Below are 25008 nucleotides of genomic sequence, written 5' to 3'. Positions count from 1 at the left end.
GAGCACTTTCTGAATGAATTCATAGTAGTACCTTAGCTCTTTGGGCTAAGCCATGTTTTGTGTATAGATGACTCCCAGCATGATGGCACAAGCTCGGGCTACAGATCCAATGTTGTCCAGAATAATTAGTCCTTCAACACAAATCCCAACGTCATCATAATGTCCAGGTTCTCCACCCTCCTTGTTGATGACATATATGCCCATGGTAGATTTCTGCAGGTCTCTGGTGACGTCATCTCCTTCCATGTCCTGTATATTTAAAGAAAAAACATGTATTTATTCAATATATGTAATTTTAATGACATACTTTATCGTATACATTTTTTGTAATATTGCTCACATACCTATTAATCCCTTAAAACAAAGCTGGTCATATTGTATATATTTCTGAATCAACCTAAATATGTGTGAGGTGTTTTTAAAGATGTATGTAGGAACCAATAAGCTTGGTGCTGCGTGTCAGGAGTCAGAGAGGATTGACAGATGGATTAAGACATTGTTGATTATGGTCTTTCCATTGGACAATAAGAAAAACTATGAATAAAGCCAACCTCGTCGTATAAATAACCAAGCTGATGGTTTGAAATGCTTTAGTCCAGAGGTGCCCAGTACGTCGACCGCGGGGGCAATGCTGGTAGATCGCGAGTCATTCATTAAAAAAAAATCCAGCTCCGTTAAAATAGACAAAACAAGTTTTGATCCCTCCTCCCTTGGCCTCCCTGCCACTTAATTCAGGAGTTTACTTGATTGACAGAAAAAGCGACCTATCGCTTTCCAATCTGTTAACCCAGAATGCAAAGCGATACAAAATCAGTCAAGTGCCGGGAAAACTCAAATTAAGTTAAAGAGACAAACAACAAAATGAGTGCGGGACCGAGCAAGAAGCTAAAGACAAACCACTTCCACCCAGAATGGGAGGAAGAATATGTTGTTGTGATGTCACATTCAAAGGTTATTTGCCTTATTTGTAAAGCAAGCGTCGCTCTGCCAAAGAAAGGTAACGTGGAGAGGCATTATCGGAGTGTTCACAAGGCATATGACAGCGACTTCCCTCCGAGTAGCGAGTTGAGAAAGAGAAAGGTCATGTATTATTGCTACACAAACATTATCTCGCAGTCTTAGTGTCGCCAACTCATTTCTAACATGCAAAAAGACAAAGAAATGCGTCTATGGTCGGTGTATTTTCGATCTTTCCAATCGAGATGAGATCTTTCTCTCCCGTCTGTGTGCGAGGGGGCGGGGCAGTTTACACACGTAGCTGCTCCATGCAGCAACACACGGCGGGGATGGCGGAGAGAAGCGCTCCAAGGTGTGGTTAAATGTTACCCGTCTTGAGGTGGACAAGAGGCTACATGCACTAGTGTCTGAGACGTACTTCCGCCTTAGCCGTTATACTGCTCGGACGCTTCCGGGTTGCTTCTGGTCTGCGTAGCTGAGCGTCCACAAATGTTTTACTGTTTAAATCTGTGGTTTAAATATGAGTCGACGGAAGATTTTCAAAACGGAGCATTTGCAAAGACAAGTAAATAACTACTCCGAGCACTGCGGTGTCCCACTTTGTACAGCGTCAGCTAAATTCAACGGCGTCCTAAGTTTCCATGGCTTTCCGACCGAACTCGAGCTGCGAAGACAGTGGCTGGTTAAAATACGACGCGATAACTTTACAATCTCCTCTCACTTTAAGGTCTGCAGTCGTCACTTCGCTACGGATCAACTAATAGAGCCAAAAACCCTTGATGGCCGTAGGAGGCTTGTGAAAGGTGCTGTCCCAACTCTGTTTGAGTGGAATCACTTCACTGCTCAAACACCGCGGGCTAGTGTTTGGGAGAGAAGGGAGCGGCCCACTGAACCAGTCTCTCGGGAGGAGCAGGAAGAGCACATCGATGTCCGTGACCATGATTACTGCTCAACCCCTGAACCAGCTTCACTGGACATGTCCTCTCAAGCTACAGAAGACAACTCCAAAACAGTGGAGGATCTGCAGAAGCAACTGCAGGAGTTAAGAGTCCAGCGAGAGTTTTTTTTGCTGGCTCCGACGACAACATCCGATTCTATACCAGGTAATGTTTTGGCTAAATTCTATCCAAGTTTTTGAGATGGGTTAGCTTATAAAGAATCCTGTTTACCTGCCGTTTGACTGCTGACTATTTGCATGCAGTGTTGGAATAAGTAGGCTACTCAACTTAACTGAAGTATAAGTACAAATACTATGGTTTGAAAATACTCCTGAACTGAACATGTAGAATCATAAATCATGTGTTTTCATAAGTAACTAGAAACTATGAAGGTTAACTAAATGTGGTGGAGTAAAACATACTAATACTAACAACATACTGATAATACTTTACTACAAGTGTAAATCTTCAAAACCTTACCAAAGTAAAAGTACATGTCAATATCCACTGCGTTTCTCCCAGTTGCACACTTAAGAATGAAGAGTAAAAGTAGTCGTTCTGTGTAAAATGTTCCCTGTATGTTTTAGATTATTATTACTGCTGCTTTAATGTAGTTGTTACATGTTACTGCTGTATATTACTATACCTGCACCAAGTGCCTTCTTAATCAGTCTATTTGAATTGTAATGTATTATAGCAAACAAGAGGAAAGCATTAGCCCATGTGTTACAGTTAACGAGTCAATTAATGACTGACATGTGTCTTTTGTGTACAGATTCCCGAGCTATAACCACCTGATGGCCTTCTGGTTTTCGATTGAGCCTACCATTTATAAAATGGTTCGTGTTACAAGAGCGATATCAGCTGCCAAGAGGAATGAAGAAGTGGTTACACACGCACGTCCATCAACGGTAGGCTACGTTTCTTTTAACACACAATCTAAACACAAACTGAAGGGAAAATGTTTCTCCAACATTTCATTGCTTTCGTGTAGACTAAAAGGCTATAGTACTCAATCCTTTTTGAATACATCAGAGAACTAAAACAACTTAATGTTTTTCCCATGGTGTGCTACACTCATGACATTAATATAGTACCCTTTTTTTGTTTATCTTCCAGAGACAGCTGCTTCAGCCAATTGACAAGTTCTTCCTTTTTCTCTGCTTCCTGTCGGTGGGTTTGAAAGAGAGGGACCTTGCAAACCGCTTCAACGTACACCAGTCCACTGTGAGCCGCATCATTGCAACATGGACGAGTTTTCTTACAACTTTATTGGGGTCACAATGCATCTGGCTTACACCTGCAGAAGTTCAAGCCCACCTCCCAGAGGCATTCAAAGATTTCCCAGACACACAGGTGATCCTGGATTGCACAGAGCTGAGGTGTCAAACACCATCCTCACTCCTCCTCCAAAGTGAAATGTATTCTACATACAAATCTCACTGCACCATGAAAGCCCTGGTTGGCATAGCCCCACATGGCGCAGTGACATTTGTTTCCAGTCTGTATGGTGGTTCTGTCAGCGACAAGGAGATGTTCAAACAATCTGGAATAGCTGCGTTGTTGACTGAAAACATGGCAGTGATGGTAGATAAGGGCTTCCTGATCAGCGATTGCTGCAAATGCAAAGTGTACTGCCCACCTTTTCTGTCAAAGCAGAAGCAAATGCCAGCCTATTAGGTGAGGGAGACACAGGCCATTGCCAGACTGAGGGTTCATGTGGAGCGTGTCATTAGGAGGATAAAAGAGAACACACTTTTTGATGGTGTCATCCTCCTGTCCCATGCCTACAACATCAACCAACTGTTTGCAGTAGCATGTATGCTGTCAAACTATCAGAACAAAGCACTGGTCAAGAAATGGGTGAAATAAGACAAGATGATGACACCTGTGCAGGTAGCTGTGATTAAGCTGGGTGAGCACACCGTAATCCCATGTTGCCTGACACACGCTAGTGTTTTGTTTGAATAAATGGTAAATAGCAAATTACAATGCGTTGATGATTTCTTACAAATGCACTGATTTACTATTCATTACATAAATCACATCACTTTATTGTCTTTTTAAATACAATTGTATATTTATTTACATATATGAAATGTGACAAACAATATATATCAAAAACAAAATATTGAAATCACATTTTGTTGTCATTCAGAACACATGATTGAGGGATTGCCTCCTAAAAACAATGACGGCAGAGCCAGGGTCTAGCAGCTAACTGCTTACAGAGTTAACAATGGCTACAGTGCCCACTACTTTTTTAATGACAGGTACTTCGGCATGTATGTGTAAAAAAATGTGCTCTTTGCACTTCTGGATCTGTGTATATTCTTTGCACCAGGTAGTCCTCTTGTGCCCACACTACAAAATCACACCACTGCATCCCAGATACAAGAAGTTGACCCTGTACTTGCCAGTAATAGGCATGGCTTTTCTTGAGCTTAGGGGAGCCACATTCCATCTGCACATATTTGCAGTCGACATAATTTGGGACATTGGGACATTTTGAATTCAACAAGGCCAAATTGGGGATATTCTGTTGGGTCAAAAACAACTCCATCAGGGGAGGCACCAAGCCAGGGCGTAGAGGGGTGAATGACAAGGCCACAAGGGGAGTAGTTCACGTTTGCCAGTCTACTGTATTCAGTTGCTACTGTGGGCTCCATCTCGGCACCTCTCCTCATTTCTGCAGTCTGCCTTGTACCTTTGAGTATTCGCTCTGCAAGAGAGTTAGCAGAGCTCTCACCTCTGACGTGACAAATCTCTCTAAACCTAGAGGCAGTAACCCTGGGTTTGCGGAGCAGATGCCACTCTGAGCTAGAGCTTTGCTCACGGGTAGCCTCCTCAATTTTGTGAGACATTTCCAAATCAACAGATAAGCTGTTCATATGTAGTTGCTCCTCTTCTGAGCACACCAGCGGTAAATCACATGGCAAGATCACATACCCCTCTATGGGCAAGTGGGGTGTTGGTGGTGTGTCAGTGTGAAGTGTGGTGTACCGAGACGTCAAAGCAGGCATCTGATAGGACAGAACACTGCCCTCCTGCACAATCCCGAAGGCACGTTCCACAAGGGGCTTGTCAGGTCTCATGTTCATTGTGGTCACAAGCGGCCTGTCTTCAATGCTGAATGCTGAGTATGCCTCCGTAACTCTGAACAGGCAGGGATCTGGTAATGGCCCCACCATGCCTCTGTAGAATCCACTCCTACAAAGAATGGCAAAGACAATATAGCACATTAATGTGACAATAAAGGTTAGGAATACAGCACCAGAATTATGAATTTTAAAAACACAGGAAACACAATTTTCCAGCTAAAATTACCTTACTCCAGTCTGCACCATCCTATTTGGTACAGGCTTGGTGAAGACCATGGAGTTGATGGGCCCTGGCTTCACACCCTTAAGGAAAAGACAATTACTGTTCGTTGAGTCACTTTAAAACAAAAACTCTGTGAAAGATTACAAGTATTTGAACCTCATTGAAATTACCATTGTTCGCGGCTTGTGCCATTGCTGTTCCGATTCAGTACAGCTATGCACAGGTGGCACAACTGGCATGTTCAGTTCAGTGTAGTGTGCTGTTTGGAACAGCAATGCTACTGTGTGATTGCACAAAACAGTTCCTGCAACACAGGAGCACTGGTTGTGCGTGAGCACCACTGGTGATGAATCACGAAGCGTTATCTAAAAAAGAGAGAAGAAATACTAGTGATTAGTAACCTCACTTGTTACTATGAGCCAGGAGGTTATTATGAGTAGAATTATTGGTTATTTTTACTGACCCATTATCCTAGAAGAAGCATGTATTCCTGAATGCTTAGTGTTACCCTCTTACCCTACAATACCACAATGAACTTTCTTTGGAAACTAAGATGCCTTGAAAATTGTATTAAAGCAGTTTTGACTATATATTTGAACCCCCAAACTTACACATCCATAATCAATGTAATAATATCTGACCAATCAGCTGTGATAAAGCAGGGAGAAGTAGGACACTGTTGAGATTCCCTTAAGGTAAACTAATGTTTAACTGAACTGAAACTCAATAAACAGGGGGGAACAGTGTCAATGCTGCCTGCCTACACTCAAACTGTGTGCTGTCTCGCTCTTCCGCATTGACCTGTAGCACAAGGCTCTCACGCTGACCTGCCCTGTCAGCCTGTCTTTATTGGACACTGAATGAAGAAAAACAGAGCAACAGCGTTAGATCTATACTCACGTCAACACATCTATGGCAACATTGCTTTACAAAAGCTGATACCATTATGCAGTGTGGCTAACAACAAGATAACCTTGGCTAGGCTATAAGGCTATTAAACGATAGTATTTGTTAGCAAAATGGCTAATGTTTTAAAGAATTAACACCAGAAACAGTACATAGCGTTACCCAGAGCCCTATAGTAGTCTACTATAGTAGTAGTATAATAATAATAATAATAATAATAGTAGTTATACTATAGGGCTCTGGCGTTACCTAGCTTTTGACAGCTAATGTTAGTGTAACCCGGAGCATAAGCTAGCTGGTTAGTACCGGTTACCTTCTTACCTTCATAGTTGTGTATATATGACGCAGCATATAATTTGAAGCCTTTATCGAGTTTGCTGGCTGGGGCTTTAGTCGTCCGGCAAATCCGATGAACATCTGACATTTTTAATTTCGGAAGCTCTTGTAGGCAGCGGGTGTAGAAGGTCGTCATTTTTAAACAGGAAATGAATCGGCCGCTATGAGTAGAATGCGGAAGTGACTGTGCATGTAGCCTATGCTCGTTGCCAAGAGTGTTTAGCATGTAAGGGCGGTAACACGAGCAAATTGTCTAAACATTTATCAAAAGTGCTCCACATTCAGACGGAGGAATGCACCGGGTTCGACTGTCTTTCTAGTAGCTCTGTAGCCCCATCCACGAGTAACGTTTCCACGTCAGGTCTTATTATGTATGCTAGCAGCAACACACGGAGTTAACTACATTATACAAACATGGGTTTATGATTAGAGGAAACAGAGTTACTCTTTAGTTTGTTAAAGTTTCAGCTATTCTGTTTACAATTCTGTCATCAGATTATTTAATACGATTTGTTAAAACATTGTTGTTTCTTTTGATGTGAAATATTATTTATTTTATTTAAATAAAAAGCAATGTTAATTTTGTTCACAATTTGTTAAGTTAATTTAATAATATATGTATTTTTGAATCAAGTATTCATCATTATTGTCCTCATTGTTAGTTTCCACATGCCTAAAACAACCTCAAGCTAAATCTAAAAGTTGATGGCTAAATAAGAGCGTTTGAGAAATTGTGCAAGGCATACAGTAATAGTCCGAATAGTCGATTAATCGTTTCATTAATCGATAGATTAATCGGTTATCAAATTCGTTTGTTGCAGCCCTATTGTAGTTATCCCATGTATAAATAAAACGTGTTTTTCAGCAACCCTTGCAATTTGGGATTTTATTTTTGGTTGGTAGACCTCGGTGAGCTGGTCATTTCAAAAGTAGCTCACCAGCCAAAAAAGTGTGGGCACCCCTGCTTTAGTCTGTTGTTGAATATCAACATACATACATATAAATATTCTCAACCTTCATGCTCCTTATAAGGTAAAACATAATTATCTAAAATGGATGCCTGACACTGGGATCATAAAACACTACATGTGACTGGCAAATGCAATTACAATGACTCACCATATACTCCCGAATGAGATGTCCATCATCCTCACCAAGGTGGATGCAAAGTGCCTTGAGGATTGCTTCCCTTTTAAGGTTAACATCACTTGTTGCCTGTGTAAACAAATTGCAAAATATTTCTAAATACATCAATAACAAAATTGTCTATAAATTGTAGAAGATTTACAACCTGTAGTAACCTAAATATACAATATAATATATACAATGACTTCATTATACATGTAAATGGAATGCCCTAACTTAAGTATGTTAAAGAATTGTGACTTAAATGTATTACAATGTCAGAGGTCTGAATGTGTTAGGGCGATAGCACTGTTTACAAATTCTACTCATCCAGGGGCTTTTCACCAAGACCAATGCTCCGTTCTTCACAGTTCACACCTGGAATCTGCCTAGTACAACCGCAGTCTGATCTGTTGGCAACTGAGGATTAAGTGACTTGCTCAAGGCAGGTTCTGCTTTTTCACTTTCCCCACCTGGGGATTGCATTTGCACCTTTCCAGTCACAAGCCTGCTTCTCTACCCAGTAGAAATGTGTCTTGCATTCTTGAACCTGGCAAGTAATCCAGGCTGTTGTGAGGCAAATGGGGCTCTATACGGTACTAGACAGGTACATTTAATAAAATTGCTCCATAGAGTATATGACAATTTGTATAAAACAGGGGGTTACGTATTGTAACCCTAGTTATATAAGCACAGGCGGAGCCCTCTACTGGACTCTATGGGTACTACTCTCTATCATGCTGTGCGTGCTTTCACCTACTGAGTTTACGTAAACGTAGCCGGCCAATCGGGGCGAGCCTACCTGAATGCGCGCGCAGGCCCACAGTATATAAAGGCGGCTACACCCGCCGCCCACTATCTTATACACTCTTCTGCGAGCGGACTAGGAAAGACAGGGCCCCCAGGTAGAGGGCTCCGCATGTGCTTATATAACTAGGGTTACAATACGTAACCCCCTGTTATATTTCACACAGGCTCCGCCCTCTACTGGACTCTATGGGTACAGTGGGCGGAGCCCCGATGTATACACGCCCTGTCATCCAACAACATCGACCCACCACACCGTCCCTGACCGGCTTTTGGCTAACATCCATTGCATCCCCACTTCCTCCCATCCAGTTGTAACCGTAGAGAAGTCGGGGCCGCAATTTGGATAAGGCACACTCACACACGCTTACCTCGTGTAGAGTGTGCATGGAAAATATCTGTGCGGAGACTCCGTTTGGAGCCTACCGCGCACCATGTTCCCCAGGTCCCTCAGGAGCATGGGAAAACATAAGTGCACCACGTCCCCCACACGCTCCGTGTAGAGTGGGCATGGACAATAGTGAGGAAGGCTCTCCCAGCCTGCCTCCAGCCCTGTATGGGGCTGATTGCGCACCATGTCTCCCGAGTCCCTCGGGAGCATGGGAAAACACAAGTGCTTTATGTCCAGGGGGGGGGGTCAGACACCTGCTGACCCACAGCCACCCCCCTCTCACCAGTCATGCGTTGCCTCGGCAAGCACAGACGACGAGAAGGAGCCAGACATGTCCAGGAGATAACATTTTATGAAGGAGCCTGGCGTAGACCAAGACGCCGACGTGCATATATCTTCTACACTCACGCTGCTGAATAAGGCTGTTTGACACAGACCGTGTAGAATGCGCACGGACCCCAGTGGGGAGGGCTCTCCATAGGCATGTGTAATGCACCCGCATAGCCATCCTGTTAGGCGCTTCTTGGAGAGAGCTTTTCTAGCCACACCATCCCCAAAGCACACAAACAGCTGTTCAGTGCGTCTAATGGCAGCCGTGCGCTCTACAAAACATGCTAGCGCACGCACTGGGCAGAGGAGGTGCAATTTAGCCTCCCTGGCCTCAATATGGGGTGGAAGATTAAAGCCACCTAACTGAATAGCCCTTGACCTGAACGAACTCCTTAGGTTCTTAGGAGTAAAGGAGGGGTTCGGTCTGAGTGTCGCCCCGCTACGGTCACCCCGGATCAAAAGGCAGCTTGGGTGCACCGACAGAGCGGTCAGCTCGGACACTCGGCAGGTCCCACTGTGGGGCGGAGGCATGCACTACTGGGCACTGCCTCCTGACCCCCTGCAAAAACCGCGACATAAGCGGCTGACTGAAGGCTGACCTGCCTCCAAATCCCTCATGGCAGGACGAAATGGCTGCTGCATACACCTTAATTGTGGAATGAGCCAGCCCCCTGTCCACCAGCATCTGTAAGTAGGTAAGAATAGAGCCCAGCGTGCATGACAGAGGCTCTAGACTCCTTCCTTCACACCATCGCCGGAATCCCGCCCACTTTGGGCTGCAACAGGCCGTGGTGGATTCTGCTCCTGCTGCTTGGATAGTCTGAATAACGTTGTCAGACAGCCCCACCTGTCTCAGCCTGTCCCTCTCAGGAGCCAAGCCTGGAGAGGTTGGCCCAGAGTGGGTAACGCCCCTATTGCCCCTGCTTCCTGAGACAGCGCTCCCCAGACCTGAGGAATAGCCCAGGGCTGGCCCACCATCATCTGTGTTACCCCGCGTACCACGGCACCAGGCGGCGATCTGGGGCCACTAGCATGACTGACAGCTGCTCTCGCCTCACCCTATCCAGAAGGGGGGGGATAAGGTGCAGCGGTGTAAAGGCGTAAAGCAGCTTCCTTGGCCATGGCTCGTGTGCAAATGTCCCACCGGGCCAGGGAGAACCACAGGGCACAGTGGCTGTTGCGCCGATTGGCGAACAGGTCCACCTCTGCTCTCCCGAACTGAGTCCAGAACTGCTTCACCACCTCCGGGTGAAGCCTCCACTCGTCTGGCAGGGGTCCGCCTCTTGACATGAGGTCGGCCCCCCCGTTCTCCCGTCCCGGGATGTGCAGGGCCCTTAGAGACAACACAATCTGTGAAACCCACAACCACAGGTTCTCTGCCGCGGTCAACAAGGCTATGGAGCGGACTCCGCCTTGCCTGTTGATGTACGCCACTGTGGTGCGGTTGTCGCTCCTCACTAGCACATGTTTGCCCTGTATTAAGGGTTTGAAGTGCTGTAGGACCAGCATCACTACTTGCAGCTCCAGGAGGTTGCTGTGCCGAGCCTCTGTCAGAGGCCAGCAACCACCTACAGCTCTCTCTAGGCACGTCCCCCCCCATCCTGTCACTGAAGCGTCTGTAAAGACTGTGATATAGGAGGTCACTTGCCCCAGTGGAGCTCCCCTCCGCAGATTCTCTGGGGACCCCCAGAATCGTAGGTTGCTCTCTACTGGGAGGGGGATGATCACCAGACGTCGTTTGTGTCTTGAGATCTAAACGAAGGCCGGTAAGCCACCTCTGTATGCGACGTGCATGCAGGAGTCCGAGTGGCACTACGGAGTGAGCAGCCGTCATGAGACCCAAAGTCTGCATGATGATCAAAGGTGTCACCGTCGCCCCCTGACACAGCCTGCAGACTGCCCGCAGCAGGGATGCCTGTCTGCTTTCTGTCAGGGTGGCACGTAGTCTGCCTGCATCGAGCATCACCCCCAGATATTCTACCTGCTGGTGAGGTATGGGGGAGCTCTTCTTCCAATTGACCGCAACTCTTTTTCAACCCAACTTGGTTAGGTGTAGGATCAATTGGGCTGTGTGAAACATTGCCCATTCCCTGGACCTGGCCATGACTATGAGGTCGCCCAGATAAAAGAACACCCTCATGTCATGGTCCCGCAGCGGTTGCAGCGCCGTAGCAGTGTGGGGATAGGGAGTAGCCGAACGTCAGTCTGTTGTACTCGTAGGCTCAACACAAACACAGGCTCCCTAAGCGTCCAGGAGCGACGTTTGGTCAGTGTCCGTGGCGTCCAGTTGTGACGCTCCTAGGCTCCTTCAGTGTCATAAAGGGACGCAAATAGCTTTCAACTGATTGCAATGTATTCCCATCTGCGGCGGGATTTAACGCTCATGGAAGCACGGCATTCGTTTGTGTCGGCTGCCCTTAAAGGCAATGTGAGCGTCCATTCCCATTGGATAACGGATAATTGTACACCCGGAAGTAAGTATTCCTCTTACTGTCGATTGATTTTACAGTGATATCTGCACTACTCATCGACTAAAAAACACCAGATTATCATTGTTAATTACACAACATTGATTGGTTTAAATTGTGTGCAATGCTTTTGTATTTTTCCCCTTCGATTCGGAGAAACAAATGTTTTTTCTGAGTAAAGGATGGCAGAAGACACTACACTACCCAGAATCCCCAGCTATCGTTTGGACTACACCATGTGCTCTGTTTGACAAACCCCGTTTTTTTCACTATTCATTCCAATGGCAGGCGTCTATGTCACGTGATCTTCAAATTTCTCCCTGCAGAAAAAGAAAACATGGCCGAACTTCGTTTTATTCTCGGTGGAAAATGCCAATTTTAAAGTTAGTTTGGCCATTAAAATGCCTTTTGATGTCATTTGATGCGAGAAATATGAGTTGTTATTTCAGATTATGTGTGCAGTGGATGTCCATGATCTTTAGTTTGCTAGTTATTACAAAGATTACTTCAGGAAATCGCGACGTTTTCATTGTTACCAAGGTGGTTGCTAGGGACGCTGCTATCGATATTATTTCTGTTATGTTGTGTAACTGTTTAATGGTGTTATCTTTATTGCTACCCCCTTCCCCGTCAATGTATAGTGTTGGTCCACAGCGCAAACATATTAGTTTAACAAAATCCGCATCTAAAGATAGCCTACGTTATTTTCCCCTGTGCAATTTCAGTCTCACATCTCACAGCACATCGTTATTAACAAATAACGGAAACAGACCGAAAACTTTTTTTTAAATAAAATAATACTTTATTCCGAGTGTGCTTGCTTTTCTCTTTGAAAGTCATCACATAACGGCATTGTAATACACGGTTCGGCTGCATTAAATATTATATATCTGCCGTAGTTCTGTATTTATAGAGCCCTGATGAGAAGACTTCTAGACAAACATGAGGAACTGAAAACGTGACGTGGATCATAAATATATCAGCCATTAAACAACATCTTACATTTATTTTCACACAATACGTCTCCTTGCAGTATCAACACTAATTCGGCTGACTTTTATATTTGATCCAATTGGTAGATAGGCTGTATTTACACCATAAAGTTGCACAGCTGATATAAAGGGACACCTAGTGGTTAAAGCATGTTATTGAATTTCATTATTTTTATTATTAGATATTAATAGGATCCCTATAAAGTATATTCATTACTCGTTATTCTCTACTAATAGTTCATTAAAGACTGTATATCATGACTATTTTGCACATCCCTTTCAAGATTTTCTAAGGTTTATTGACATATCATATAGGCCTACACAACTATGGTGTAGTTCTGCATTGAATGAAAAACTTGGGTCGCAGGTTCCTCAATAGTGCATTACAAGACATCTATCAATATTTGTGCATACCTCCAGCAATGTTAACTATGTTGAAGCACTTATTTTAACTGATATTATACATAATGTATTATACTCTTATAAGATGTATGTAGATATTTCATCTCCGGCCTTGTCAGGTATTGAACAATCAATAAATAAAGAACACAGAATTGTTAAATATAAAACACAGAATTTGTGTGATTATACTAAATGATTTACAAATAAACACCACTGCATATTTACAACCGTTACACATGCTGATGTAACGCAAATATTCCAACTTGGGATCAATAAAGTATATCTTATTTTAAGCTGATCGATGGCTACTGCCGTATTTGCAAAATTTGCCTCTGAACCTTGACAAGTGCATGTTTCAGGCTTATCAATTAATGTAATGTAATGTTATCAATTAACAACAGGGGTCACAAACATAAGACCAGCTGTTAAATAAAGCTCTTCTGACCTTAGCTGGCATGTGTGTATATATATGAATGCTGCCCATTATGGGCACAAGCAATTTTCACCCATTTATGAATTATATGTTTTAAATTTGAGTGTTTCCTATCCCCTAAACCTCCAGGGATGTACACAGTTTAATACTGGCAACTTCTTATTATGGGAAATACGAAAACGTCTTTTAAAACTACAACTCCCAGTAGACACGTGCCATAGATAGAGAACATGTTGCGAAACAGAATAGCCAGCATGTGTAGTTCTGGGGACAGGGTGGGGGAGGGGGGGACGCGGTGGACCCATTCAAATCCAGTTTTGGACAGTCTGCCGTGGTTCCATCCCATTTCAAGTGCTGTTCGAGAATCGGCGTAACCCTCGGAGCACACTCTCCAATCACAGAGCTTGAGGACTATCACGGAGTTTGTCAAACACAGCACATGGTGTAGTCCAAACGATAGCTGGGGATTCTGGGTAGTGTAGTGTCTTCTGCCATCCTTTACTCCGAAAAAATATTTGTTTCTCCGAATTGAAGGGGAAAAATACAAAAGCATTGCACACAATTTAAACCAATCAATGTTGTGTAATTAACAAGGATAATCTGGTGTTTTTTAGTCGATGTGTAGTGCAGATATCACTGTAAAATCAATCGACAGTAAGGGGAATACTTACTTCCGGGTGTACAATTATCCGTTATCCAATGGGAATGGACGCTCACATTGCCTTTAAGGGCAGCCGACACAAACGAATGCCGTGCTTCCATGAGCATCAAATCCCGCCGCAGATGGGAATACATTGCAATCAGTTGAAAGCTATTTGCGTCCCTTTATGACGCTGAAGGAGCCTAGGAGCGTCACAACTGGATGCCACGGACACTGACCAAACGTCGCTCCTGGACGCTTAGGGAGTGAGAGTGTGTTGGTAGGCGCAAATACTTTGTGTTTTGGAGCAATTTCGGCATGAAGTAAGCGTTCTTCAGGTCGATGGTTGTGAACCAATCGCCTGGCTGCACCAGTCCCAGTAACTGTTTCATAGTTAACATATGGAACTTCTTGCATGCAATGTGCTGGTGCAGGCATTTGAAGATCCAGAATGGGCCTGAATTCTCCTGTCTTCTTGGGAACCAGGAAGTACAGGGAATAGTGCCCCTTCTCTCTGACTTGAGAGTGCACATGCCGAGAGGAAACCTATCTCCTCCTGGGATGACAGATTTGCCTCTCTCATGCCTCTGAACGGAGGAGGGATGCTGCAAAACTGGAGTGAATAACCCAGTCTCAGTGTCCTGTCCGTCCGCCCTGTTAATACACCACTGATTTTCCATTCCCCATAACATTGTGTTAGGGGATGTGCAATCAGCTGCGGAGCCGCAGCTATGAGGCTGTGGTACTCTCTGGTGGCCCACTCCGCCGTCAAACCCTCCATAAAAGGAAGTTTGACCCATGGGGTGCTGACACAGAAAGGGCCGTTTTTCTATAATGCAGTTTCCACTCAGTGAACAAAACGGCCGATTTTCACTGAGGTCCCTGAACACACCACGGCAGCACCGTGAGAGCGCGCGCTCCGCCATAATGCTGTTTTCTCTCAGAGAGTAAGAGGCATTCATCTGAGCTTCTTCTGTCCATGAACGCACCGCAGCGCGCTCTCGGGGCGTCATAATGCCGTCTCTTTGAAACGAACATTATGGGGAAATGTGGAATGTGGAGAGAGATGACTCTTACTCTGGGATAAATGCACTCGTTTTTACTGAATGCATTTTACACACACATATCACTAGAACTAGAGTTACACTACGTAACCCACTGTTCTTCTGTGGAGGTCCCTGAACGCACCGCGGCCACTCTCACAGGGGCTTTGCCTCATAATGAGTGTCCAATTAACATCGTATGGAAACGGCCTTGCCGATCTCAACGAGACATTATGGGAAAATGTGGAATTGTGGAGAGAGATGACTCTTACTCTGGGATAAATGCCATAGTTTTTACTAAATGCATTTTTCCCACACACACACATCACTCTAGAACTAGGGTTACAATACGTAACCCACCGTTCATGCAACAGGGCCTCTTTTCGACTTCCTGTTGAAAGGAAACCTATCTCCTCCCAGGATGATAGATTTGACTCTATTGCATTTTCCCCTGAATGGAGGAGGGACGCTGCAAAGCTTGAGTGAGTAACCCAGTCTCAGTGTCCTGTCCCTCTACTCTGTCAGTACACAGCTTTTGTGGGGCTTCCATTCCTCACAAAACTGTGTTCAGGGGACATGCCAGCAGCTGTGGAGCCAAAGCTAAGAAGCTGTAGTATTCTCTGGTGGCCTACTCCGCTGCCAAACCTTTCCATAAGAAGGGAGTTTTGGCATGGGGGCTGACACAGAAAGGGCCGATTTTCTACTGTGGTCCTTGAACGCACCGCGGCACGCTCCGGTGGGGCCGCGGCTCCGTCCTAATGCCGTCCCTTTGAAACGGACATTATGGTGAAAAGTGTAAATGTGGAGAGAGATGACTCTTACTCTGGGATAAATGCAATCGTTTTCACTGAATGCGTTTCTCACACACACATCACTCTCTTGAACCCGCACAGTGTTTTGACAGCACTTCGGTTTATTCCACTCACGTGCACGCGCCCACCTGCTGGCTCCTATCATAGATATATATAAACACTAGATGGCTCATGGGAGATTTTCCAGCGTAGCTCACCGGCCGCCATCTTGCTACAGTCAACAGCTACTCTGGTACGCGCTATGGTAGCTGTTGTAAGGTGAGTGCTCTGCACAAAAATACTCTTAAATCGCTGAAATCTTGACTGATTTACAAACGGTTTGGTTTATTATAAACGTTATTAGCATGGCTATGATACAGGATGCTTGGACATGTTGAAATTGCAGCTTTTCTTTGTGTATGTGGTTGTATTTATTAGCTGGCTAATAACAAGAGGCTGTGAGTGAGACCTAGTATTACAAAGTTGACCCAGCAACTTTACACCAGTGGGAGAGGCAGAACTGCTCTTTCTTTTCAACATAACTTAAGTTACACATGATTTCTTCCAAGTGGTTTGGCTTGTTAAAAACATCTTGTATTTTTAGATACATTATGATACAGGAAATTGCTGGCTTTGTGTTTACAGAAGTACCTGACTATGCCTGACTTTTGTGCAGCCTACGGCTGCTCTAATCGCCGCAGTCTGCAAACAAGAACCCGTGGAATCACCTTTCACATGTAAGATATGACAATATTATGACTATAATTAGGATAATCGTTAATTATTTAGTGGATGTATGTACATTACAAGTCCTGCTACACAGGATCAGTGGGGCTATGTGAGATAATAGTATTGCAAGATTGATGTTGACCCAGCCTCTTTAGAATATGTTGCTACCATTTCTTTACACAATTATGTAATGTTTCTTTTGGACACCTTTTTTATTACTCTTAGTGTGGTTGTCTTATTCTTAAAGTATACATACATACATACATACATACATACAATTACCCAAAAAATATGATAATTTCGGTGTGTATTTTTGTCCTTACCCTTAATGTTAAAGGAAAGAAGGGCGGACAATGTTGACAATAATTTATATATCTGGCTACCTTTCTCATGTTTTTAAGGTTTCCCAAAACCGGAGAGAGGAGGAGGCAGTGGGAAGTTGCCCTAAGAAGGGACGGTTTTGTTTCCTCTGGCAGGACGCTGCTCTGCAGTGAGTACTTCAGGAGTGAGGACTTTGACAGGACGGGGCAGACTGTCCGGCTTAAAGATGGTGTGCCAACAGTATTCAACTTCCCAGCTCATCTTCAAAGGGTATGTGTATCATTGGCCAACAACAATTCAAGGTGTATAAGATTGATTGATAAATATGTGATTAAATGTCATTTCTTTCTGCAAGTTTAGGAATAAATAATGTGTTGTGTATTACAGCACATTTTAAACACTCAAAATGTCTTTAATTATGTTTATTTTAGCCAGAAGCAACAAGAAGCACAACCACTTAAAGAAGAGCGGAAGATGAACCTCAGCCTAATGTTGTGAGTATTCTGAATGTGGCCAAGACCAGAGAGATGGTCATTGATTTCAGGAGGGTGAGGACGTCTCTTCTACCCCTGTGCATTCTGGGAGAGGATGTGGCTGTTGTGGAGGACTACAAATACCTGGGAGTGCACTTAGACAACGGACTGAACTGGAGGATCAACACTGATGCTGTGCACAAGAAGGGGATGAGCAGACTCTATTTTCTGAGGAAGCTGAGATACTTCCACGTGTGCAGTAAGATGCTGGAGATCTTCTACCGGTCTGTTGTGGCCAGTGCACTCTTCTTTGTTCCAGTCTGCTGGGGGGGCAGCATCAGAGCCGGTGACACCAGCAGGATCAATAAACTAATTAGGAAAGCTGGGTCTGTCATTGGCATCAAGCTGGACCCCTTTGAAGCTGTGGTGGAGAGGAGGACACTGAACAGGCTGTTGTCCATCATGGATAACCCACCCATCCTCTCCACCTGCAGCTGGACAGTCAACGGAGCTCCTTCTCCAACAGACTTCTGCAGCTCCGCAGTGCCATAACTCAACAAATCACCTCTGGCTGGAAGATAACTCTCTGCTCCATAGTTTCTCTTGAATATAACCACGTTGTACATTTTACACATATATAATCTATTTAATATTTAACATTAATATTCCATATGCCTTATATTTATGTATATTATATATATAATATCCTGCCAAACTCAACATGTATATTTTCCTCTTTCTTTCTTTTCTTTCTTTTTCTTGCTTATTTCTAATTCATTGTAAAATGCTTTGTCCCTTATGCTGCTGTAACTAAAAATGTTTTCCCAAATTGGGATCAATAAAGTACCATCTAATCTTGTTTTATTTGCATGTGGAATGTCACTAACAAATGAGAGCATCATATGGCTTGTCATATTAAATCCTTTATCTCGGTGGTACCCAGGAAGGTCTATGATGGTGTTACTAGGAGAGCCCAATATAATTTGAGGTGGTACTCTGTGTAAAAGGTTTGAGAACCACTGGCCATCTCACTTGCTCTATGTCACTCATACACTTGAATAAACATGTGCAAACATTGAAACTACACCCAGGGATTGGCAACCTTTACAATCAAAATAGCCATTTTTGTCCATAGCCTCAAAACATATTTTTGCCTTATAAGGGGAAAAACCTATTAAGATCAATTTCTTAAAAGTACGCTGAGTTGTGTTTTCTGTTGGAGAATGTAATACAAATCAGGCTCACAGTATTGATAAGTGAACATTGAATTGTTAAAAAAGTAACTTATTAATTTCCATATTACTATTATTTATATATTCGTATAATTGTGATAAATGAGACAGAACTGGCCTGTCTGTGAGCTCATTTTATGTTGGTTTGGTTCTTCTGATAAAGGTGTGAATATCTAAATAATATACCACCATATGCTATTGTCACTAGTTGTGTCCCTATTCTTAAAGCTAAGGCATTGCTAAATTAACAACTCTTGGCTTACAGAGTGGTAACATGAGACCGATTTTTATATATAAAATATAAATATATTTTAATTTTAATTTATTTTAAATATTAACAATATAATAAAAATAAATGGAAATATATACACACCGGCAAATATTTAATATAAATACCTTGTGTGTGTGTATAGCTATTGCTTTATCTGCTTAATGTTATTTTCATTAGAAAGTCCATGACTATAAGTATACAGTATCATAACTACATCTTTGATGTTTATAAAAAACCAAACCGTTTGAAAATTGGTTGAAAATTGAGCAAGCTATGGTTATTTAAATAGTAAACCATAATCTTATGAATGAGAGAACTGCCTGTAGCAAGATGGCGGCCAAGTGGCAACGTCGGTCTCCATTGGCCAGCAGCGCGGGTGAGTCATCTAGTGTTTATATATATCTATGGCTCCTATACTGGAGTTTACAGAGGGGGCGGGGAGTGTGGGACAGTGTTATTTCCTCTGGGGATGAGCAAGCTCCCCCCGTTGACAGTTTCGCTATGGGTGGTCGCATTTTCGAGAGCTCCCGCTTTGGCGGTTATTCCTCACGATTTTTTACATATTTTATCCTCCTAACAATATGGATTATGGACTCCTACCTCAACTCATCAATGAGGCAACATCACTTAGAGAAGGAGAGTAATGAAAGCGGGGATAAAATGAACCACAATGACTTTTACCTTCTCAACGGCTGGGAAAGGAAACACCTCGCTTTTGGAAGTGCAAGCATTCATGCATTATTAACTGCAAACCCGACGCGAAAGTACTTACCCTCGTCAGGCAAACTAGACCGAAGAAGTATGATCGTCTTGGTCTTATTGTTAGCGGGAGACATCCATCTGAATCCGGGCCCGGTGCAGACAAGAAGCCAGTCCTGCAGGCTCGAGGAGCTAGCATCACAATTAGCATCACAATTAGCATCTCTTCCGCTGCAGCAACAACTACGCGACGACAACAGAGACCGTGGAGACAGCGGAGACCGAGGAATAAACGGAGACTTCGACATTCCCCCGGGGACGCCTCGGCAGACAGACACGCATGAGGCAGTGACGAGAGGAAGAGAACCGAGATCCGAGGGAACAAATATCCGCCATGTTGTTAGCCACCCTGCTAGCATATCAACGGCTAAAGCTACAACGGAGCCTCCCCCCCCCCCACCACCACCACCACCCCACCCCACACCACACCACCACGACAAGCCGGTTGCTGTAACGGACAAAGACAAATATCTGCAAGCTGACGACATTGTGCATAAGCAACAAAAATGGACTACATATTTTTCATCTGAACACTAACAGCCTGAGACACAAACTGGCTGAACTCAGGCAGCTATTCATGAACGGTAAGGCAAGCATATTATGCTTTTCTGAGACCTAATTGGACAATTCCATTACAGATTCAGAGATTGAAATTGAAGATTATCTTGTAGTGAGAAGGGACAGGAACGTGAATGGAGGTGGTGTCTGCATGTACATACATAAAGACACCAATTTCAAAAACCGAACTGACCTGCATCATGAAAATATTGAATCTGTGTGGGTTGAAATTCTTTTTGACAATGCTAAATCTGTAATAGTCGGGACAATCTATAGACCACCGGAACAGAGTGACTTTTATGATACATTAGATGGGTGTTTGGCTGATGTGGGGGATGTAGAGACAATTATTATTGGAGACTGGAACACGGATATGCAACGTAAAGACACGTCCGTCTTCAAGTCCTTCAGTAGGATTTGTGATCTGCACGGCTTCAGCCAGCTAATCACCCAACCCACCCGGGTATGTGAAACAACACAAACTACCATTGATCTCATTCTGACCTCTGACAAGTCCAGGATCTCCAGTAAAGGGGTTATAGCATGCGGGTTAAGTGATCATTATATGATATTCTGTACCCGCAAAAAGCTAAAACAAAGGGCCGGCTGCCACAAAACAGTCATATCTAGAGACCTCAAAAACTACTCTAGCGAGGCCTTTAACCTAGAACTGGAGAGCCTGGACTGGTCGGATGAGCTCAGTGGTACACAAGTTGAAGAAACATGGCTTTGTTTCAAAAACAAATTCTCTGCAATACTCAATGATTTGGCCCCCCTAAGAACAACCAGGGTAAAAAATCGCGCTGAGCCGTGGATGCACTCCGGCATACTGACCGCCATGAAAACCAGAGACAAAAAATGCTCTGAGTTTCATAAAAGTCAGTCAATGCTTTCCAAAAGCACGAGCAGTGAACTCCAGGCCCACGTGACTGAACTCAAAATTGAAAGAAACAGACTAAGAAATGACGTAAGCTCCATGATCAAAACTGCCAAAAAAAATTTCATCAATGTCAAAACTGAGGAAAACAAAAATAAACCCCATGAACTTTGGAAATTACTCAATAACCAGCTTGGCTGCAGTAAAAAAACTCAAAACGAGATTTTCTAACTTAAACATAAAGACAGATAACAGGCTCATCACAGACAAACTGGATGTGGCCAAGTACTTGAACATTTTTTTCACAAACATAGCCACAACTCTTGTAAATAAATTACCCTCCCACTCAGGGCTTTTTGGAGTAGATCACATCATGACCTACTACAAAAACCTAGGGGTACGCAAAGATGATTTCAGTCTAGCAAGGGTAACAACAGCAGAGGTACTCATTAAACTGAGCGCCCTCCAACCTAACAAGGCCACTGGCCACGACAATATCCCCTCCAAATTCCTCAGAGACAAAGCAACCGCCATCTCACCAGTCATAGCTCACATAATTAACCTCTCCATAAACAGGGAAAAGTACCCAAAGACTTCAAAATTGCAAGAGTAACCCCCCTGCACAAAAAGGGCAGCAAATTGGACCCAGGCAACTACCGCCCTGTTTCTATACTTACCTCCATCTCGAAAGTCATGGAAAAAATAGTATATGAACAGGTCGAAAAGTACCTCGCGGAAAAGAAACTAATCTATGAATTTCAATCTGGCTTTAGAACATCCCACTCCACTGACACATGCCTTCTTTATTTGAGCGACCACATCAAACAAGAGGTGGACGAGGGCAAGTACTGCGGCATAGTGATGCTAGACCTACAAAAGGCTTTCGACACTGTCAATCACTCCATTCTGATTGACAAGCTAAAAGCAATTGGTTTTGATAAACTATCGGTGAGCTGGATGCAATCCTACCTGGAGGGGAGAGAACAGATGGTGGAGGTAAACGGTACTCTGTCCCCACCGCTCCCAGTGAGCTGTGGTGTTCCACAAGGAAGCATATTGGGTCTGTTACTGTTCCTAATTTATGTAAATGACATGTCATCAGCATGTGACTGCAACTTGTTCCTGTTCGCGGACGACTCAGCCCTGCTGGTCTCTGACAGGAACAGGTTGCAGGTTGAAAAAACCCTCAGCTCCGAGCTCGGCAGAATCTGCACCTGGCTCGCCGATAATAAATTATCATTACACCTGGGTAAAACAGAGTCCATTCTCTTCGGTTCGAACATAATCAAAACATAATCTCAGCAAATCCGACGACTTCTCAGTTGCAGTGGGCGACATTATTGTCACAAGTAAGAAGGAAATTACATACCTAGGATCTATTCTTGAGGCAAACCTCTCCTGTGACAAAATGGCATCCAATGTAATAAAAAAAGTCAATCAAAGAACTAGATTCCTATACCGGATCTCCTCTCTGGTAAACAAAAACACCCTGAAAACTCTGGCAGGAGCACTCATTCAAGGGTACTATGACTATGCTTGCACGTCATGGTACCATAGCACCTCCAAGGCGCTAAAAATAAAACTTCAAACATCGCAAAATAAACTGGTCAGACTACTGCTTGACCTTTCATCTAGAACCCACCTCACCTCTGCCCACTTTGACAACCTAGGATGGCTTAGAGTAGACGACAGAGTACAGCTACTTGCAATGGGCCTGGTCTACAAGATCCACTACACCTCTATGGTACCCATGTACATGTCAAAATTCTTCCCAAAGGTCAAGGAATACCATGATCATAACACCAGAGGGAGCTCCACAAATCATGTGAAACCCAGATTTGGCACAAAAAAGGGGGAATACACGTTTCGCAATTATGCCACATCAAGGTGGAACGGTCTTCCCACAACTGTAAAGGAAAGTAAAACTATACTTACCTTCAAAACCTCTCTTAAAGAGCACCTTCGGGGGAGAGCATTGCAAAACTGGCCCGGTAATGGTACAAATCTCAACCTGTCGTTCAATGGACAGCTTCCCCCCCCCCCCCCATCTATGTATATACTCGCATTTTAGACTCTGTTACTAACTGTATATCTGTAGACTTGGTATGTCTTAAATGTCCGGTTAGGATGTATTAGAACGAAATCTAAAATGAAAATTGTAAATAAGCAATCTGGATGTAAAAAACCACCTGTATGTAAATTGTAAATAAGCCATCTGTATGTCAAATATGTCTTATATGTCTTAAATGACATGATGAATTGGAAATGGGGGACCCTGATGTAAACAAGACGAAAGTCTTTCTCTGGTCTGCATCCCCTTAACAATTGTATGTTTTGAGCTGTACTGTACTGTACCCAATATACAAGCTGTTAATAAACTTTTCAATCAATCAATCAATCAATCAAGAAGCAGCCACGCTGCGACTACTCCCGACCCACGTAACCAAGGAGATCGATGCAAAGAGCCCTTTCGTAAACACGGGGGCTCCCGACCCGGGAGATCAACAACACGGTCCTTTTGGAAAGTGCCATGCGGCGTGATCCCTCACCAGGATATCACACGGCAGACAACGGCGGCGGCCACGATCAAGCTACAAATAATCGCGGCATCTCCAGCAATGAGCGAGATGCCAAACACACCCGTGTTTATTTGCAGTCGCCCTGTCACGCGGTAGCAGAGGTGGTGGAGACCGGCGCCCGCGATCAAACCAGGGCAGGTGCATGGCCGAGCTTCCAGTAATGGTGAGTCCATTTTCCGTTTCTTCTAATCTTCTAATCTTCGTTCGTTTAACTCTTCGGCTGTCAGCTCGTCTGAAGAGAAAAAGGATAGTGGGCGGCGGGTGTAGCCGCCTTTATATACTGTGGGCCTGCGCGCACATTCAGGTAGGCTCGCCCCGATTGGCCGGCTACGTTTACGTAAACTCAGTAGGTGAAAGCACGCACAGCATGATAGAGAGTAGTACCCATAGAGTCCAGTAGAGGGCGGAGCCTGTGTGAAATATAACAGTATACACACATTTACCTTTTGCAAGATCGCCAGATGTTTGGCTAGTTTCTGGCCAACAACTCCTCCCTTCTTCTGGAAGATCTATGTCAGCTGAGGTAGATGGCTGTCCAACTGCGCCATGAAGGCTGTTTCAAGTGGGATAGTTGTTATGCGCTGGAATTCAGCGTGTATCTGTTATGCAAAACGACAAAAGACAAAGAGCACATTCAGCCATTGGTGTAATGATATTTTGTATCTACTATATAATTAAAGGATAGATTCTAATGTTGACCTCATTAACCAAGTCCTTGATAAGACGTGTATTGGTGCACAGTGTGTTCTAACTAAAGTATTTATATTAATCTAAGGTAATTGCAAGGAATCAGAACTAGACTTGTAAGCTGTATGGTTGTTTAAACCTTGCTAATACTTTAATTGACAATGGGTAAAATGTTGAGGTATAAAGTGAAAACCCCAATTCCAGCAGCAGCTGTTTTCTTCAGACAATCAAACTGACAGTTAGAGAATAGCTGGTGAAGAAAGCGGAACATTGAGCAGCTAAAGAGCCAAATACTTTACTAAGGAGTTGGTGGAGAGCATAAACAGAGCTAAAAGATGTGAATATTGGACTTATCAGATGGACAGAAACACCATTTCAAATGTATGATCATGTTGCTCTGTAGCAGCTCGATGTGTACAGCAAATAGGCATTTCACCATTCACCATGTGAAATATATAACTTACCTCATCAATATGGAGTATTGTGAGTAAGGTTCTGTTCCCCATCACACCAACACCAGATAGCAAAACCTGCAATACAAATAAAGATGAGCAGAAATTAAAAATAATAATGGTAAATGAAAAAAGGTAATTGATTGCCAATGATTACTGACTTGTGTTAGGCCAATGACTCAAAATC

General features: G+C 43.7%; 2 protein-coding genes across 2 annotated transcripts; one reads left to right on the top strand and one right to left on the bottom strand.

Moving 5' to 3' along the window:
- The first annotated feature begins 2470 nt into the window (after positions 1-2470).
- LOC117562085 lies at positions 2471-3869 on the top strand. The gene is made up of 2 exons (XM_034239862.1): positions 2471-2806; positions 3015-3869. The coding sequence occupies exons 1-2, from the start codon at positions 2693-2695 to the stop codon at positions 3573-3575; spliced, it is 675 nt and encodes a 224-aa protein (XP_034095753.1). The 5' UTR covers positions 2471-2692; the 3' UTR covers positions 3576-3869.
- Positions 3870-3955: 86 nt separating this feature from the next.
- Positions 3956-24170, bottom strand: LOC117562086. The gene is made up of 5 exons (XM_034239863.1): positions 24126-24170; positions 7581-7676; positions 5390-5584; positions 5223-5299; positions 3956-5105 (listed from the first exon to the last, which is right to left on the bottom strand). Exons 2-5 carry the CDS (start codon positions 7581-7583, stop codon positions 4340-4342), a joined length of 1041 nt encoding a protein of 346 aa, XP_034095754.1. The 5' UTR covers positions 7584-7676; positions 24126-24170; the 3' UTR covers positions 3956-4339.
- Positions 24171-25008: the final 838 nt, after the last annotated feature.

The sequence above is a fragment of the Gymnodraco acuticeps genome, unplaced genomic scaffold (assembly GCF_902827175.1).
Source record: "Gymnodraco acuticeps unplaced genomic scaffold, fGymAcu1.1, whole genome shotgun sequence".
NCBI lineage: Eukaryota > Metazoa > Chordata > Actinopteri > Perciformes > Bathydraconidae > Gymnodraco > Gymnodraco acuticeps.
The sequence above is the reverse complement of the archived record's forward strand: the minus strand, read 5'-3'. Positions and strand labels throughout refer to the sequence as shown.